This window comes from Haemorhous mexicanus, chromosome 4, assembly GCF_027477595.1.
Source record: "Haemorhous mexicanus isolate bHaeMex1 chromosome 4, bHaeMex1.pri, whole genome shotgun sequence".
Lineage (NCBI taxonomy): Eukaryota > Metazoa > Chordata > Aves > Passeriformes > Fringillidae > Haemorhous > Haemorhous mexicanus.
In genome coordinates, this window is record NC_082344.1 from 77,274,565 (window position 1) to 77,292,622 (window position 18,058).

An 18,058-nucleotide genomic window follows, 5' to 3' on the forward strand; every position below is an offset into this window, starting at 1 on the left:
CAGATGTGCCCCTGGATCCATCCTGGGCATCCCAGATGTGCCCCTGGATCCATCCTGGGCATCCCAAATGTGCCCCTGGATCCATCCTGAGCATCCCAAATGTGCCCCTGGATCCATCCTGGGCATTCCAAATGTGCCCAGGGAACCATCCTGAGCATCCCAGATGTGCCCCAGGAATCCATCCTGGGCATCCCAGATGTGCCCCTGGAACTGTCCTGAGCATCCCAAATGTGCCCCTGGATCCATCCTGGGCATCCCAAATGTGCCCCTGGATCCATCCTGGGCATCCCAAATATGCCCCAGGGATCCATCCTGGGCATCCCAGATGTGCCCAGGGAACCATCCTGGGCATCCCAGATGTGCCCCAGGAACTGTCCTGAGCATCCCAAATGTGCTCCAGGGTCCCTCCTGAGCATCCCAAATGTGCCCCTGGATCCATCCTGGGCATCCCAAATGTGCCCCTGGATCCATCCTGAGCATCCCAAGTGTGCCCTCTCTCCCCTGCCCCCTGCTGAAGGTGTGTGCACTGAGGTTTTTGTTGCTTGGCAAATACCTGCCTGGTCCTTGAGCTCTCTGGAGGGATTCTGGAGGTCCCTGCAGGGCAGGGAAGGAAAGGCTCCTGAAGGGCCTTGGTCAGTGAGAGTTTCCTGCTCATGGAGAGTGTTCAGTCACTTTTTCACTCTTTGAGTTTCTTAAAACAAAGGTGGAGTGGCACTTGGGTGTTTGTTGGTGTAATAGAGCCTGCAAGCACTCATTGATCAGCCAAATGTTGTGATTTATTGTCTGTATATGCACATTTACTTTATTAATCTGTGTACAAAAGGATTAGCAACAGCTGCTTTTGACAGCTTTGTTTCCCAATTATTTTCTGCTCCCTCCCTTAGTCCTCTTTGTTTCTTCATTTCCAAAGCACACCCAGTTTTTCTGTGTGTGGAAAAAGCTTTTCTTTAATCATCCTGCTTTTGAATTTAGCTTGAGAATCCATTTTCATTCAAAGTGGAGAAGTTAAGCTGAAATCAGAAAAGCTTGTTTTCCTCCTCTCTCGCATGACTAAAAATAAGGTGCCAGATCTGCCACATGAAGTGTGTCATGATGGGAGCTGACAAGTCTGATTTGATAACTGCAATTAATATTATTTGTTCACTAATGCCATGTGAAATAGAAAACAAGATTTGGGAGGGGGAAAAGTCCATCTAACAGAGCTGAGAGAGTTCAGATTCCAGCTTGCTTAATGTTTCTTAAAAAACACTGGTTTGCATCCTTACCACAATTCTGAATGCAAATTAATCTGCTCGGTATTCCCAAGTGTAACAGTCACAAATTCCTGGAGTGAGCTGTGCTGAGTGGGCCAAATGCCCTGGAAGTCCTGTGTGCTCCCAGTGAGTTGCTGGGAACTGGGAATGTAAGCCAGGCTGTGTCAGTGCCAGCCCTGAACACACCCTCTGTTCTCTGGGGGCTGGGGAGAAACGGCAGGGACATCCCAGGGAATCAGCTCAGTCTCCTGTTCCTGGTTTTCAGTCAGGATTCAGAGCGATGAAATCCTGTCACTGTCTCAATCCCATCCCTGCTCCAATCTCTCAATCCCAGTCCCTGCCCCGATCCCAGTCCCTGCCCCGATCCCAATCCCAGTCCCTGTCCCGATCCCAGTCCCTGTCCCGATCCCAGTCCCTGTCCCGATCCCAGTCCCTGCCCCAATCCCAGTCCCTACCCCAATCCCATCCCTGCCCCAATCCCAGTCCCAGTCCCTGCCCTGATCCCAGTCCCTGCCCTGATCCCAGTCCCTGCCCTGATCCCAGTCCCTGCCCTGATCCCAGTCCCTGCCCCGATCCCAGTCCCTGCCCCAATCCCAATCCCAATCCCTGCCCCAATCCCAATCCCAATCCCTGCCCCGATCCCAATCCCAATCCCTGCCCCGATCCCAATCCCAATCCCTGCCCCGATCCCAATCCCTGCCCCGATCCCAATCCCTGCCCCGATCCCAATCCCAATCCCTGCCCCGATCCCAATCCCTGCCCCGATCCCAATCCCAATCCCTGCCCCGATCCCAATCCCAATCCCTGCCCCGATCCCAATCCCTGCCCCGATCCCAATCCCAATCCCTGCCCCAATCCCAATCCCAGTCCCTGCCCCAATCCCAATCCCAGTCCCTGCCCCAATCCCAATCCCAGTCCCTGCCCCAATCCCAATCCCAGTCCCTGCCCCAATCCCAATCCCCTCCCTGTCCCAATCCCAGTCCCCTCCCTGTCCCAATCCCAGTCCCCTCCCTGTCCCAATCCCCTCCCTGCCCCAATCCCAATCCCCTCCCTTCCCCAATCCCAATCCCCTCCCTGTCCCAATCCCAGTCCCCTCCCTGTCCCAATCCCAGTCCCCTCCCTGTCCCAATCCCAGTCCCCTCCCTGTCCCAATCCCAGTCCCCTCCCTGTCCCAATCCCCTCCCTGCCCCAATCCCAATCCCCTCCCTTCCCCAATCCCAATCCCCTCCCTGCCCCAATCCCTGTCCCAATCCCAATCCCCTCCCTGTCCCAATCCCAATCCCCTCCCTGCCCCAATCCCAATCCCCTCCCTTCCCCAATCCCAATCCCCTCCCTGCCCCAATCCCAATCCCCTCCCTGCCCCAATCCCAATCCCCTCCCTGCCCCAATCCCAATCCCAATCCCTGCCCCAATCCCAATCCCCTCCCTGCCCCAATCCCAATCCCCTCCCTGCCCCAATCCCAGTCCCCTCCCTGCCCCAGTCCCACTGTTCCCCCTCAGGGCCTGCCCCATCTCCCCCCCTTTGGGGTGAGCTGTTGCTGGAGCAGGGCCCTGAGAGCTGCTGTGTCCCAAAGAGTTTTGGGTCCTTGGTCCTGCATTCCTGCCTTGGCTCTGCTCCCTCTGTGCTGCCCTCTGCTCCTCTCCTTCTTCACACCTGCACGTGTGTCAGAATTCCTTTTGCCATCCAGCTCTGGACCGAGCCCTCTGCAATTCCTCCTGCTGTCACCCTGCTCAGGAATAGCTAATTGCACCTACTTCTTAAAGCTCCATCTCATTTCCTTTCTCTGAGCTTCCAAAAAAGCATTTTGGTATTGCAGATTCAGTTATTCTATCTTGCTAATTATCCTCTCACTACCTAGAGTTCTAAAGTAATTAAAAAAACTTAATTGGAAGTATTAAATTAAAAATTAATGAGCAAGTTGCCTTGTGGTTGGCTGCCCCGGTCAGGTGGTGCAGTGTGGGTGGAGAAGCCTCGGGCTGGAGCTGGTGGAATGAAAACTGGGGTTTTTTGTGGGTAATGATCATTTTTCTGATGTGATTGCTCTCCTCTAAGTGCTGCCGACTGTGGCTTGTCTGAGTGGCTGGAAACTAATGAGCCTAAATTTAATAAATGGCATTTCTGGGTTAGGAGGTCACTTCTTTGACCACAAAGAGCTCCTTCCCTTTCCAAATAAATACTGGCAGTATTGTTTTGCACCCCTCAGACATGTCTGTAGTTATTTACACTTCTCAGACACCAGCTCAGAGTTAAAAAAAGGAGAACCCCCCCCCCCCAAAACATACAGTTATATCTAAACCCCACAGATAATTCCATGTACATTAGAGTTGTTTTATTCTCGTGGTATGAACAATTTCCATTTGTTTTTGTAAGCAATGAAGTGGGAAAACCCACCAAATACCCCAAAGAGCAAAGGAGTGCAGGATAGACACTGGAATTGCTGCAGCAGTCATTGCTGCCTGCTGGCTTTGAGAGCTGCCTGCACTTGAACCCCTCAGGGAAGCAGGGGCACACGGCCTGGGCTGGACTCAGTGTGGGGAGCAGCAGAGTAGGGAAGGAGCTGCGGGCTCCTGGGGCTGCCAGGTGGGACGTGCTGGGGTCCAAGCCCTGTGTGATCCCAGCTGGCCATCAGCAGGGCTGTGCTGCTGGGCTGGGTGGGGCGGGTGGGGGGCACAGAGGAGACTGGGGATAAGGGGGGGATGGCAGTGCCAGGTGGGAGGTGCTGGGGTGACCCCTGCGGGATCCCAGCTGGCCATCAGCAGGGCCGTGCTGCTGGGCTGGGCAGGGTGGGTGGGTGGCACAGGGGGAGACTGGGGATAAGGGGGGGATGGCAGTGCCAGGTGGGAGGTGCTGGGGTGACCCCTGCATGATCCCAGCTGGCCATCAGCAGGGCTGTGCTGCTGGGCTGGGTGGGGCGGGTGGGTGGCACAGAGGAGACTGGGGATAAGGGGGGGATGGCAGTGCCAGGTGGGAGGTGCTGGGGTCCAAGCCCTGCGTGATCCCAGCTGGCCATCAGCAGGGCTGTGCTGGTGGGCTGGGTGGGTGGGGGGCACAGGGGGAGACTGGGGATAAGGGGGGGATGGCAGTGCCAGGGCGAGTGGCTGGGCACCTGGGGTGGTACAGGGGGAGGTCAGTCCTGGAGGGGGTCTGGGGTGGGATCCCCTCCCTGCACCTGGGGTCTCTGGGCATGGGGACTGGGGTCTCTGGGGGGCTGGGGTCTCTGGGGATGGGGGGCCTGGGATCTTTGGGGATCTTTGGGGATGTGTAGCTGGGATCTTGGGGATTGTGGGGCTGGGATCTTTGGGGATGTGCAGCTGGTATCTTTTTGGATGTAGGACTGGGATCTTTGGGGATCTTTGGGGATGTGCAGCTGGGATCTTTGGGGATGTAGGACTGGGATCTTTGGGGATGTGCAGCTGGGATCTTTGGGGATCTTTGGGACTGTGCAGCTGGGATCTTTGAGGATGTAGGACTGGGATCTTTGGGAATGTAGGACTGGGATCTTTGGGTATCTTTGGGGATGTGCAGCTGGGATATTTGAGATTGTGGGGCTGGGATCTTTGGGGATCTTTGGGGATCTTTGGGGATGTGTAGCTGGGATCTTGGGGATTGTGGAGCTGGGATCTTTGGGGATCTTTGGGATTGTGCAGCTGGGATATTTGAGATTGTGGGGCTGGGTTCTTTGGGGATCTTTGGGATTGTGGGGCTGGGATCTTTGGGTATCTTTGGGGATGTGCAGCTGGTATCTTTGGGGATTTAGGACTGGGATCTTTGGGGATCTTTGGGGATGTGCAGCTGGGATCTTTGGGGATGTAGGACTAGGATCTTTGGGGATCTTTGGGAACGTGCAGCTGGGATCTTTGGGGATCTTTGGGGATGTGCAGCTGGGATATTTGAGATTGTGGGACTGGGTTCTTTGGGGATCTTTGGGGATGTGCAGCTGGGATCTTTGGGGATCTTTGGGGATGTGCAGCTGGGATATTAGAGATTGTGGGGCTGGGATCTTTGGGGATCTTTGGGATTGTGCAGCTGGGATATTTGGGTATCTTTGGAGATGTGCAGCTGGTATCTTTGGGGATGTACAGCTGGGATCTTTGGGGATGTGCAGCTGGGATATTTGAGATTGTGGGGCTGGGATCTTTGGGGATCTTTGGGGATGTGCAGCTCAGATCTTGGGGATGTAGGACTGGGATCTTTGGGGATGTGAGGCTTGCTGCCAGCTGTCAGTGCCCTGTTGGTGTTTTCTCTCTCCCAGATGTCCAGGAGAGCAGATTCTCCCCCTGCCTGCCCCTGCTGCTGAGCCCAGCCCTGGCTGAGACGTTCCTGCAGGGATCCCAGACGGATTTCCTTCCCCTCAGGTGGGATGGGGCTCCTGGGGCAGGTTCTGCCCTGGGTAATGGGCAGTGGCAGGTTCTGGGCTCAGAAATGGGGCTCTGGGGCTGTGTGCAGAGGAGGCACCCCCGGGTTTTGCCTTCAGGAGAGTTTGAGCAAGGGAAAAGCAGGAGCAGGCTCTTCTGAGCTCGTCATGCTGAGGGACCCAGGGAAAATGGGAAAATGAGGAACTCCACCCTCTTCACCATCTCTGGAGCCTTCTTAGACTCTGGAATAAACTTCAGGAAATTCTGGGGACAAAGGTCAGATTTCTGTATTGACAGGAGTAAAACATACATGGACAGTGTTGTGGTTTGTATATGCTGGAGCCAAATGTGTAATTTACAGTGCAAATCTGGGGTTAAAATGCATAAAGAAAGAGCTGTTTCAGTAAAAGCTTTGTCACCTTCGTTGCGAGGTGCTCAGCTTGCATGAAGTAATATTTATTAGGCTTTGATGGTATGTTTAATATAAAGAAACTATTAATTAAGCAATCCCCAATATGAGTAGTAGAACTTTATAGGAATTTGTTGCTTATCTGAGACCTGGCTGCTTTTGTATCCTTTAAAAAATAATTGATATAACGAACTGAAGTAGGTGATTTATATTAAAAAATCACAGGCAAGCTGAGATAAGTGAGTACATGTTGCATATTTTACTTAGCTAATTTTATTTATTTATGTACCTAATAACAGCCTGTCAGAAAAAAGTGTTTCAGTCCTAAACAGGTGGAACATTTTGCCATACTAAGTAAAAATTGACATTATTATTATATTATTTTTGAGCCTTTGTTTTAGAGGAGATTTTTGATATTTCTTTGCATTCCTTCGGGTTTTGCCCCTGTAGGGGATGCACTTATGGGTATTTGTGTGAACATTGCTAACCCCCAGCTGCACTGAAGTTCTTTTGCCTCTGATTTAACCCAGAGATGCTGGAATAGAATAAACGCTCAGGAATTCCCTTTTCTTGCAGAGGAGTCCCAGATGTTTCTGGAGCATCCCTGGAGCGTGCAGAGCCAGCCCACGTCCATGGCAGTGCATCCCTGAGGGGCCCAGCCCTTCCCAGTCCATCCCAGCACTCCCAGCCCGTGGCACAGGAGGATCCTGGAGCTGCTCCCCAGCCTGGGGAGGCCCTGGCCAGCCAGGGGGACAATGGGGACAACAGGGACAGTGGCACTGAGCAGGAGGCACCAGCCCCCGGGGGCAGGGGGGATCCAGCACACCCAGCTCCAGAGGAGGGGCTGGGGCAGCCCTGGAGCATGGCTGGGAAGGATGGACACCCCTGTGGTCACTCCTCTGGTCTCTCCTCCCAGGACAGTGATGGCCCAGCTGCTGGCTCTGAGCGGTCACAGGGGAACAAGGAGTCCCCAGGGCAGGAGGAATCCTCCTCCTCCTCCTCCTCAGGAACCTCCTACACAACTGCACTGACCAAATTCTCAGAGAAGAGTGAAAGGGGTGTGCAGCAGGCAAAGGTGAAAGTGGCTGGGAGTGGAGCAGGAGCCCAGGAGAAGCTGGAGAAGGGAAAGAAGGTGCCTGAGCTTGGTTTGTCAGATAACTTCTCTGGCCATGCCAGAACCTCGGGTGCTCAAGATGTGCTTCGTGCAGCAGCTCCTGGGGCAGGCAGAGGAAGGCTGCAGGAGCCTGGGGTGCAGCCCAGGGGCTCCCAGGGGCTGGGGCTCACAGCTGCTCCTGAGGAGCTGCAGGGAGCTCTCCTGGGCCATCAGCAGGAGCTGCCAGCAGGGAGGCTGGGGACAGAGGGGCTGGTCCCTGCTGGCACACCCAGCCAGCCCCAGGACCCTGCCCCCTGCCCTGGGCAGTCCCCAGAGCCTGCAGGGAGCAGGGCTGAGCTGACTGGCTCTGACTGCTCCATACAGAGGGGACACAAAGCCACAGAGATCTCCCCTTCCTTCAGCCTGGGGGGTGAGGGCTCCTTCTCCCTGCTCCTGCCTCATCCCAACTTCCAGTCCACTCCAGGGCTGTTCCTCAAGAGAGCTGGGAAGGCAGAAGGACCTGGTGGAGGCCTGGTGATGCTTTCAGAGCTTCAGGCCTCTCCTTCCTGTTCCAGTGAAGAAGCCCCAGGGACATCCCCTGCCCCTGGAGAGCAGCCCCCTCCCCAGAGTGCTGTGGAAGAGACCTGTGGGCATTTGCAGTCCCTGAAGCTGGAATCTCCCTGCCCTGGCAGGATCCAGTCCTTCCCCTCGCTGGGCTTCCTGGAGAAGGTGGGAGCCTGGGACGTGGGCCAGCCCCAGCAGGGTCCTGCTGCCAGCAGCTCCCGTGTGCCAGGGGCATCTCCTGCAAGGAAAGCCTCCAGTGCACCTCCCAGGCCCTCAGGCTGTGTTTCAGCAGTCCAGAGAAGCCTGGCAGACCCCGAGGACAGTGCTGCTCGTGCCTGCAGGGGCACAGGTTCTCCGGGAAGCGAGCGTTTCCCCCGCAGTGCCCTGAGCAGGTCCCAGTCTGACAGCACCGTGCACGTTTCCAGCAGGAGCAGAGCCCTGCCTGCAGGGAGCCCAGCAGCAGAGGGGGAGCACAGCCCTGCTCCGGGGGGCCCTGGCAGCTCCACCCCACGGAAGGTGCTGCCTGCAGCTCCTGCTGAAGATGTGCAGAGCACCTGGAGGCGAGGCGAGGCCCCAGAGGTGTTGGTGTCCAGTGCTGCTCAGCTCCTTCAGAAGGATGGGAGCTCCCCAGCTGAGGAGCACCAGGACTGTCAGGAGAAGGGAAATCAGTCCCTCAGCCTCAGTATTGCCACTGGTCACGACATCGTGGACAGCTTTGGAGCCATTTCCTTGGAGAGTTTGAATTTTCCTGTTGGTCCTGAGGAGCCTCAGGGGGCCCTGGTGGTGCCCAGGCCCTGCCCCAGTGCAGGAGGGAACAGCCCCATCCCCCCTGGAGCAGCCCTGGAGACCCCCAAGAAAGAAGAGTTGAATATTGAAGAAAGGATCCCGGTAAGTTTGCTTCTAATTCCAACTCTGCTTCCAGAGTTATCCATTCTTTTCCCCAGGTTAACCATTTCTTTTCCCAGAGTTACCCATTTTTTTCAGTTATATGGTTTTTTCCATTTGTTTTTCACTTTTCCATTTCCCCCCACTGCTCTTTTAGGAGAGGATCTAATCCCTACAAGCCATGGTTTTACACAGGGTTGTGCCACAGTGAATTTCATCCATGATACTCGTTCAGCTTATCTGAAATAGAGGTGGAAAATTACTTTTAGTAATGTCTAACATGGTCAAAGACAGGGTTGGATTTGGGAAAGGCCTCTTGTCTTTCCCAGGGGTAGGTGAGTGTCAGGGTGTGGGAAATGGATTTGTAGGGAATTCTCAGAGCCTGACAGAAGGCTCCCACAGCATGCAAACTTTGAGACAAGAAATGCAGATTTAGAAATGCCAGGGAATAAAACAGACATTAATGAGAGAGGAATGGAACCAGGACCAAGTTTTAAAGGGTGGCTTTGCAAATAAGCCTGGACACTGTGGAGAAATAGAACTGTGAAAGGTGCATTGTAGTGGGACCCACGAGGGGTCATTTTAGATGATTAACTCATTTACAGCATGGTGTGGCTAAAGCTGACAGGCCAAGAAACACTTAGAGTGTATTGCAATTAGGAAATGGTTGGGTTCTGATTGGGATGGCGTGAATTACAATATCTGTATTGTCTCACCCTTCTCATCAGACTGAAAATGGAATCAAAGTTTTAAAACACCTCTCAGTTACCCATCTCTGGGCCAGAAGAGGCTTAATCCACCACCAGGGGAGCAGGACAAGAGAGAATGGAAAGCTCTCTCAAAGATCAGGCTCTCCTTGTCCAAACCTGTCAGGTGCTCAGTGAGGAGAGCTGAACTCCCCCCAGCTCTGCAGGAGCAGCAAGCCCAACACAACTCCTTGGAAATGAAACTGCTTTTTTCCTGTGATTTTCTCGCTCTGCTTTTTCACTCTGTTCCACTTTCTGAGGCCTCAGTTCTGAACTCCTGATGTGTTCCTCACGAAGGGCCTCCAGAGGCTCTTCATGCCCACCCTCCTTTCTGTGCAGTATGGCTGACCCAGGTTTGTCCTGATGGGGCTGGAGCCAGGGGAGAGCCCTGTGCAGCCCCTTCAGGGCACTGACAGCTGGGAGTGGTGGGCAAATGAGATGCAGATTTATGGTAATGACAAACATGTAATTATCCTCTGAGTAAGAGGCTGCTCCTCTCACAAGATGACTCCATAATCACCAGGTCTTTGGGAATGTGCTCTGGAAGCTCTTTTCACTCGGTTGTCTCTGCAAACCCGTGGTGAAACAAATATAAATATTGGAGGGAGGGTGTTTGAAATGAAATTCATGAGACAGAGAGATGACTTCTGTTCCTGGCTATAATTACACACTCTCCAGCCTGGCTCTGAGGAATGCTGCTCCCATAAATCCTGGAAGGGAAAGGAGATCAGGTCACTTATCTGGCTGCTAATGTGGCAGTTTATGATAAAGTCATAGGAAATGGAGCTGGCTGTGATGTGTGAGGTGATTTATTTCATTTTCCTGGCTGGTTTAGGACATAGTGTGGATGAGTTGAAATTAATTTGCCCTGCAGGTGATGAAGCCAAGGAAAATTTTGGCTGTTTTTTTCCTGCATATAACGTCTGTGTGTAAACCAGCTCTGACAGAAGTGCTCCCAACTATTTGCCTGGAGGGTTTGACCAAACTTGTCCTAAAAAACCAGGAGTTCCCTGCTGCTGCCTGGAGTTCCTGAGCCTGCCAGTGTTTCCTGAGCAGCAGCCGAGGGGGGAGGGAGAAGGCTTTGAACCCAAACCTTGGTGGTTTGAACCCAAACCTTGGTGGTTTGAACCCAAACCGTTGTGGTTTTAACCCTTTGTGTTTGTGTGGAGATGGAGTTTCCAGCAGGCAAGGCTGGAGCTCAGCCTGCCCTGGGCAATGCAGTGCCCACTGCTGCAGTGCCCAGCATGGCAGGAGAGCTCAGGATGCCCCCCTGCCCCCAGTGCTGATTGTTCCTGATCCATCCCTGCCCCCAGTGCTGATTGTTCCTGATCCATCCCTGCCCTCAGTGCTGATTGTTCTGATCCATCCCTGCCCCGAGTGCTGATTGTTCCTGATCCAGGGGAGCTCAGGATGCCCCCTGCCCCGAGTGCTGACTGTTCCTGACCCAGGAGAGCTCAGGATGCCCCCCTGCCCTCAGTGCTGACTGTTCCTGACCCAGGGGAGCTCAGGATGCCCCCCTGCCCTCAGTGCTGACTGTTCCTGATCCAGGGGAGCTCAGGATGCCCCCTGCCCTCAATGCTGATTGTTCCTGATCCAGGGGAGCTCAGGATGCCCCCTGCCCCGAGTGCTGACTGTTCCTGATCCAGGAGAGCTCAGGATGCCCCCTGCCCTCAGTGCTGACTGTTCCTGACCCAGGAGAGCTCAGGATGCCCCCTGCCCTCAGTGCTGACTGTTCCTGATCCAGGGGAGCTCAGGATGCCCCCCTGCCCCCAGTGCTGACTGTTCCTGACCCAGGAGAGCTCAGGATGCCCCCCTGCCCCCAGTGCTGACTGTTCCTGACCCAGGAGAGCTCAGGATGCCCCCCTGCCCCAAGTGCTGACTGTTCCTGATCCAGGAGAGCTCAGGATGCCCCCTGCCCTCAGTGCTGACTGTTCCTGATCCAGGGGAGCTCGGGATGCCCCCCTGCCCTCAGTGCTGACTGTTCCTGATCCAGGGGAGCTCAGGATGCCCCCTGCCCTCAGTGCTGACTGTTCCTGATCCAGGAGAGCTCAGGATGCCCCCCTGCCCCGAGTGCTGACTGTTCCTGACCCAGGGGAGCTCAGGATGCCCCCTGCCCTCAGTGCTGACTGTTCCTGACCCAGGGGAGCTCAGGATGCCCCCCTGCCCTCAGTGCTGACTGTTCCTATCCAGGGGAGCTCAGGATGCCCCCTGCCCTCAGTGCTGACTGTTCCTGACCCAGGGGAGCTCAGGATGCCCCCTGCCCTCAGTGCTGATTGTTCCTGACCCAGGGGAGCTCAGGATGCCCCCTGCCCTCAGTGCTGACTGTTCCTGACCCAGGGGAGCTCAGGATGCCCCCTGCCCTCAGTGCTGACTGTTCCTGACCCAGGAGAGCTCAGGATGCCCCCTGCCCTCAGTGCTGACTGTTGCTGTTGCCTTTGCCAGGTGTACCTGCGGAACCTGGGCATCGAGCAGTCCCCTGGCACCATCCTGGCCCCCTTCGTGCCCCGCGGGCCCCTCCGGGAGCTGGAGTTCTCCCCCTGGGGGCTCAGGAGCCTGCAGCCCCCCCTGCACACGGCCTCCCCAGCCAGGGTCCCCCAGCAGGCCCAGGGTATGGGGGCTCTGGGGCACGGGAGGGTAGCGGGCTTTGGGGCTTATTTGCTTGGCTTAGGGTATTATTAATTACTAATTATAACTGCTATATTACATTACATTATATAATATCTAATATTATAGATGATATTATTAATAATATATGTTATATATTACTATATAACTATAATTGTTATATATTATAACTAATTATAATTAGTTAATAACAAACTAATGATTACTGGATTAGGTTATTATTAATAACTAATCAAAATTGTGATATATAATTGTATAATATTATTAATATATCAGATTATATTATATTTTACTGTAGTAGATTATTATAGAGCTAATATTAATAATGTATGTTATATATTAGATAACTAAAATAATTACATATTATATAATAATAAATTATTTTATATATAATAATATTATTATTTTATTTATAATAATAAATAATTTTATTGTATTATACTATTATAGAATTAATATTATTAATAATATTTTTATATATTATTATATAACTAATTATAATTGTTATATATTGTAGAACTAATTATAATTAGTTAATAATTAACTAATAATTATTTGGTTCAGTTATTATGAATAACTAATTATTTGTGTTTTGTAACCTGGACTTTTAAATTTAATTACACAGTATTACTTAAACTTATGAAGAAGGTGAAGAAGAAAGTTTAGTTACTGTTTTACAGCTTTTGTTTTACATATGACTAAATACTAAATAATACTATACACTAAATACTGCATAATACTATAATTACTCTATATTACTAAAGCTTTACTGTATATTTTTATATCTTCTATAAAACTTTTCAGTATATTACTAAAATTTTAAACTCTAAGTTTTCTGCTCTGTGACATTACGTTTGTTTATTTAAACGATACCCTCATGCTCTGAGTTGCATCATGCAATTTTGGAAGCTTTCTCTGCAGTCTCAGGCCAGATGTGGTGTTCTCTTGAGGTCAGTGTTTTCCAGCCCAGAAAGTGTCAAAGCCTCGGTGCCCAGGGTTCCAGCAGGAGGGCACAGACCCCACTGCCCCGGGGCTCAGGGGGTTCCTGGCACTCCATCTCTGCCATGCCAGCAGGAGGTCTGGGCACTGGGAGGTGTTCAAACCTCTGCACAGCTGCCTCCTGCTCAGGAGGGTGGCTGTGGGGCAGCTGGCAGGCACACAGGGCCTTTATTCCCTTTGTTTCTCTTTTCCAAGAGTCCTTCAGAAGGAGATGGTTTGTGTCTTGAGACTGAAGGACTGGGACCAGACTTTTCCTTCTTGGGAGAGGAATAATTCTGGGTTTCTTTTGCATTCTGGTATTTCTTGGTGTGTTCAGTGTGATGAAATGTTGTCAGTGTTTTTATAACTGACCAGATCTGTTCTAAATCCATCCATCCATCATCATCATCATCCAAATTAGTGTGTTTTTGTAGCACCCAGCCCTGCCAGAGCTCCAGGAGGGTTTGGACACTGCTCCCAGGTGCACAGGGTGGGATTGTGCAGGGCCAGGGGCTGGAGGGATGATCCCATCCAACTCTAGATATCCTCTAATTCTCTGATAAGTTTCTATTTTGTTTGATATTTATCTGAAATGCTCCTGAGATTTCTTTCAGGAGACAATTCTCATGGAAATCTTGGTTCAAGTCTCATCCTAAGGACAGCACCTGAACTATTTTCCAGTATTTGAGTTCTTCCCTCCCTTTGTGTAGCACAAGAAGGGATGTTTGCTGTGTTCTGGAGCCTCCAGATACTCATTTGTGTCCTGTTCCTTTGCAGGTGCATTGCTGCCAGCCTTTGAGATGTCCCAGGCCAGCTTTGGCTCGGATGTGTCCCCTCTGAGCGTGTCCCTCTCCGTGGGCTCCGAGGCTGGCTCGGAGCAGGAGCAGGACCTGCTGTCCCCCCGGGAGCTCTCTGGGGAGCCCCCAGGCAGCCAGGGCAGTGTGCCAGGCCCCCAGCTGGAGGAGGCTGCCCCAGGTGGCACAGAGGGATCCCCTGGGTGTGCTGGAGCAGAGCAGGACCTGCCCAGCTGCTCCTCGGGCAGGGGTCCCCGGGCTCGGGGTGCCCTTGCTGACCCAGAGTCCAGGAGCTCGGGCAGCAGCCAGCAGGGATGGGCTCTGGGGGCTTTGTCCGGGCTGGGGAATGACATGGAATTGGACAGGGCGTCCTCGAGCTCCGGGGTGGGAAGTGAGAGCAGCCAGGGCCAGGAAAGGGAATCCCTGATGGGCCCTGGAGCCCTGCAGGAGCTCCGGGAGCTGCTGGCGCAGGCAGAGGGTCTCGCTGCCAGCTGGAGCCACCCTGTGTGCCCCACAGCCTCCTGCAGGGAGCCTGGGGAGACTCCCCCGGGGCTGGCTGGGAGGGAGGAGGATCCCAAGGATGCCAGCTTAGGCCAGGACTGGATCCCAGAGCCGCAGAAGAGACTGCCGTGGGATGAGGCTGTGACCCCGAGGGGCGTGCGGGGACAGGGGCTGGGCATGCACCCTCTGGATTCTGCCAGCTGCCCGCTGGAATGGGGGCACCCCCTGGCTGTCAGCTCCCAGCGCAGGGAAGGGCTGAGGGCACTGGCCCGGGAGCCGAGGGCAGGGAAACCCGCGGGGAGGTCGGAGCCAGAAGGGAGCAGCAGCGTGGGCAGGAGCCAGGCTGCCCGTGTGGGGCTGGCACGGAGCGCTGCCAGCGGCCACCGGGGCCCTGGCACGGCCCCACAGCTGGGCCATCCCCGTCCCCTGGAGCCCCTGGGCAGTGCCCCCGCCGGCCTGGGCGGCTCCCTGGGCTCCTGGAGCCAGGCTGGCTGGGCAGCAGGCACACGGGGCAGCGAGGACAGCAGCAGTGGGGATTCCCTCAGTGCCCGGGTCAGGAGCCTCCTGGGGAGGGCCGGGCACTCCCGGCAGCCGGGCAGTGCCCCGGGGGCGGTGCAGAGCCGGCCCGGGGCTGTCCCGAGCCGGCCCGGAGCCACCCGGAGCCCGGCGGGCAGCAGCAGCGGCAGCAGCAGCGGGGACTCGCTGGCCGCCCGTGTCCGCCGCCTCCTGGGCCCCGCCGGCCCCGGGATCTCGGCCAGCCGCGTGCTGAGGAGCGCCGAGGAGCAGGAGAGGCTCATCCGAGGTGAGAGGGCCTCTGGTGGGTTTGGGTCAGGGGTGGGTGGGGTCAGGGCTGTGGGAGTGACCGAGGAGCAGGAGAGGATCATCCGAGGTTAAAGTGCCTCTGGTGGGTTTGGGTCAGGAGTGGGTTTGGGTCAGGGCTGTGGGAGGGACCGAGGAGCAGGAGAGGCTCATCCGAGGTGAGAGCGCCTCTGGTGGGTTTGGCTGGGTCAGGAGTGGGTTTGTGTCGGGGCTGTGGGAGTGACCGAGGAGCAGGAGAGGAGGATCCCAGGTTAAAGCTCTCTGGTGGGTTTGGCTGGGTCAGGGGTGGGTTTGTGTCGGGGCTGTGGGAGTGACCGAGGAGCAGGAGAGGAGGATCCCAGGTTAAAGCTCTCTGGTAGGTTTGGCTGTGTCAGGAGTGGGTTGGGGTCAGGGGCTGTGGGAGTGACCGAGGAGCAGGAGAGGCTCATCCAAGGTTAAAGTGCCTCTCGTGGGTTGGGGTCAGGGCTGTGGGAGGGACCGAGGAGCAGGAGAGGATCATCCGAGGTTAAAGCTCTCTGGTGGGTTTGGCACGGCCTGGGCTGGGTTTGGGTCAGGGTTTGTGTCAGTGACAGGGTGAGGCTGCTCCCCGCTTGGAGGGCATTACTGTACAGAGCCCTGAGAGCCTTTAATGGGACAGGGCTTCGGTGGGGGACACTTCCCAGGGATCTCCTGACTCCAGCAGGGTCTGGTGCAGTGCCTGTGGGGCAGGTTGGGGGATGTTCTTTGGGGGGATGTTCTTTGGGAATGTTCAGGCTCTGATCATTGAAGGGGATTATTGTACAGAGCCCTGAGAGCCTTTAACGGGACAGGGCTTCAGTGGGGGACACTTCCCAGGGATCTCCTGACTCCAGCAGGGTCTGGTGCAGTGCCTGTGGGGCAGGTTGGGGGATGTTCTTTCGGCGTGTTCAGGCTCTGCCTCTCACTTCCAGAGGTGACAGCTCCAGGAATTCAGGTGCCACTGGATTTTCTTGGCATTTCCTTGTTTGCCACGGGAAGTGTGTGAAGTCTGTGGGCAGAGGAAGGAGCAGGACACTGGGGAATCTTCTGTGCTGTGATGAAACTGGGTAGAATTGGGCTTTTCCCGTTTGAAAACCCCCTTTTCCTGACATCACTGTAAGGAATTATTTTGTCCACACAGGTATTAAGTCAGGAATGTGGGAAGGGATTGTGTGAGTGAGCTCTGAGACTGTGGGGATGACAGAACCAGGGAAGAGTCTTGGATCCATCTCCCCAAATAAATGATCCAAGGAGCCATTTGCCATTGTATTCCTGCTTATTCCAGGAGCTCTGGAATTTGGTGTGGTCTCTGTTCTCTCTGCTGGGCTAACCAGAGATGCACAACTTTGACTTTAAGTTAAAAACTGCTCTCATACACGAAATGGGAAAGGAAAGCTCTCCTGGTTTGTGTTTTTGGCAGCCTGGGTGAAGATGAAACTGGCCAGCCAGTCCCAGGAGTGTGGGGCAGACTGGGATGAAGAGCCCCAGCTCAGGATGGAGGGAATCGAGGCAGAGCTGCTCCCAAGGACCAGGGAACCTGCACCAGCCAAGGTACAAACCAGCTCAGCTTGGGGAAATGCTGCTGCTCCTGCCCTTGGAGGGTTATGGGGTTTTTATGTTTTCCCAGGCAGTTTGGGGTGGTTTGGCCGTGGGGGTGACACTTGGCTGCAGATGTCCCAGAGGAAGGTGTGAAGGACAGAGGTGTGGGGGGACGATTGGTGTTGCTGTGGGAAAGTGCCCAAAGCTCCTGGTCCTGGGTTGGCTGGAGGAATTCTTTGCACAGAATGTTTGTGGAGGTGCTGATGGTGCCTGGGAAAGTCCTCCTGGAGTTCAGGGAGCACCCTCAGCACTGGGAGTGTCTGTGGGCACTGCCACCAGAGCTGGCCTTGAGAGGGGAAGGGGAAGGGGAAGGGGCTGCTGTGCAGCTCCTGCAGGTGAGGATGCCAGGGGAAACCAGGGAGTGCTGGTCACAGGATGCTCTCCAGAGAGCTGGGAAGTGTCTGGGGGAGCATGGGGGTGTCGGTGCTGGGCCAGGGCTCAGGGCTGAGGAGGTTCTGCAGCTCTGATTGTCTGGGAGAACAAGCCCTGGAGCTGCCATGGTTGGTGCATCTCCTTTGGAGTGTTTCTTGTTCATTATAAAGTGCATGTCTGGGCTGGAATTGGTCTGAGCAGGAGTGTGTTACCTCTGCTTTCTCTTTAAATGCCATTTCTGGTGCTGCTCTGGTCTCCAGGGTGATCAGGGCAAGGTTTTAAGGACTGGTGGTTCAGACAAGTGCCCTGAGCTTTAGGAAGAGCTTCCTCTTTATTTTTTCCCTTGATTTTTTCCCTGTTTTCTCCTGCAGCCTGCCTGCTTCCCAGGAAAAGCAGCAGGGGTTGGTTTGTTTGTTTTAATTAGAAGCCCTGCATTAGCAGAAGTGACAATCAGTGTTTTAGAGTACTCTGTGTTCAGAGCTTCTCTGGATCAGCAGTGCTGGGAGGAGACACAGCAGCTCCCAAGAGCCATCAGGCCAAACTTCCCAGGTATTTCTGGCCTGGTAGAATCTCTGGGCAGCTGGGGAAAAAGAAAGTAGCTATTTTATTAATAATTATTATATAAATAAATTATAAAGATACTATAATATATTTTAATGATAGGTAAAATTTAATATTATATATTACATCATATATAGTATTAAATATATTATAATAGTGTTATAAATATTATTTAATATTTTTAAAGTTCACGTTTCTTAAAATTCAGATTTTTTTATAAAACAGAAGCAAAACACAAACACAAAACCAGAGGCACCAAAGGTCTTCCCCCCAGCTTTTAGATTTTGTTTGGTCACAGCCTTGTCCCTAGAAGGAACTCCATGCAGTGTGGAACCAAGGATTTTACCTTTCTGTGACTCAGTGTCAGCTGGGGATTGTTTTGTCCCCATTTAGAGTAAGAAGAAATTCACCATAATTTTGCAAACCAAGCTCCAAGAAATTGCTTTAGTTCAACCCCAGCACCTCGTGCTTTGATCTCGAAGATACTTTTGCACTGCGATGTTTTT

The 18,058-nt window shown here is 53.7% G+C and overlaps 1 protein-coding gene across 6 annotated transcripts in view; it reads left to right on the forward strand.

Moving 5' to 3' along the window:
• ALMS1 (ALMS1 centrosome and basal body associated protein) overlaps window positions 1–18,058 on the forward strand; it is a 60,333-nt gene that overhangs the window by 12,162 nt on the left and 30,113 nt on the right. For all 6 annotated transcript variants that reach the window (XM_059845588.1, XM_059845584.1, XM_059845585.1 and 3 more), the window contains exons 3-7: window positions 5,507–5,609; window positions 6,595–8,563; window positions 11,749–11,914; window positions 13,687–15,006; window positions 16,441–16,571. In XM_059845588.1, the coding sequence (XP_059701571.1) occupies window positions 5,507–5,609; window positions 6,595–8,563; window positions 11,749–11,914; window positions 13,687–15,006; window positions 16,441–16,571 (3,689 nt within the window). The remainder of the gene's footprint in view (window positions 1–5,506; window positions 5,610–6,594; window positions 8,564–11,748; window positions 11,915–13,686; window positions 15,007–16,440; window positions 16,572–18,058) is intronic.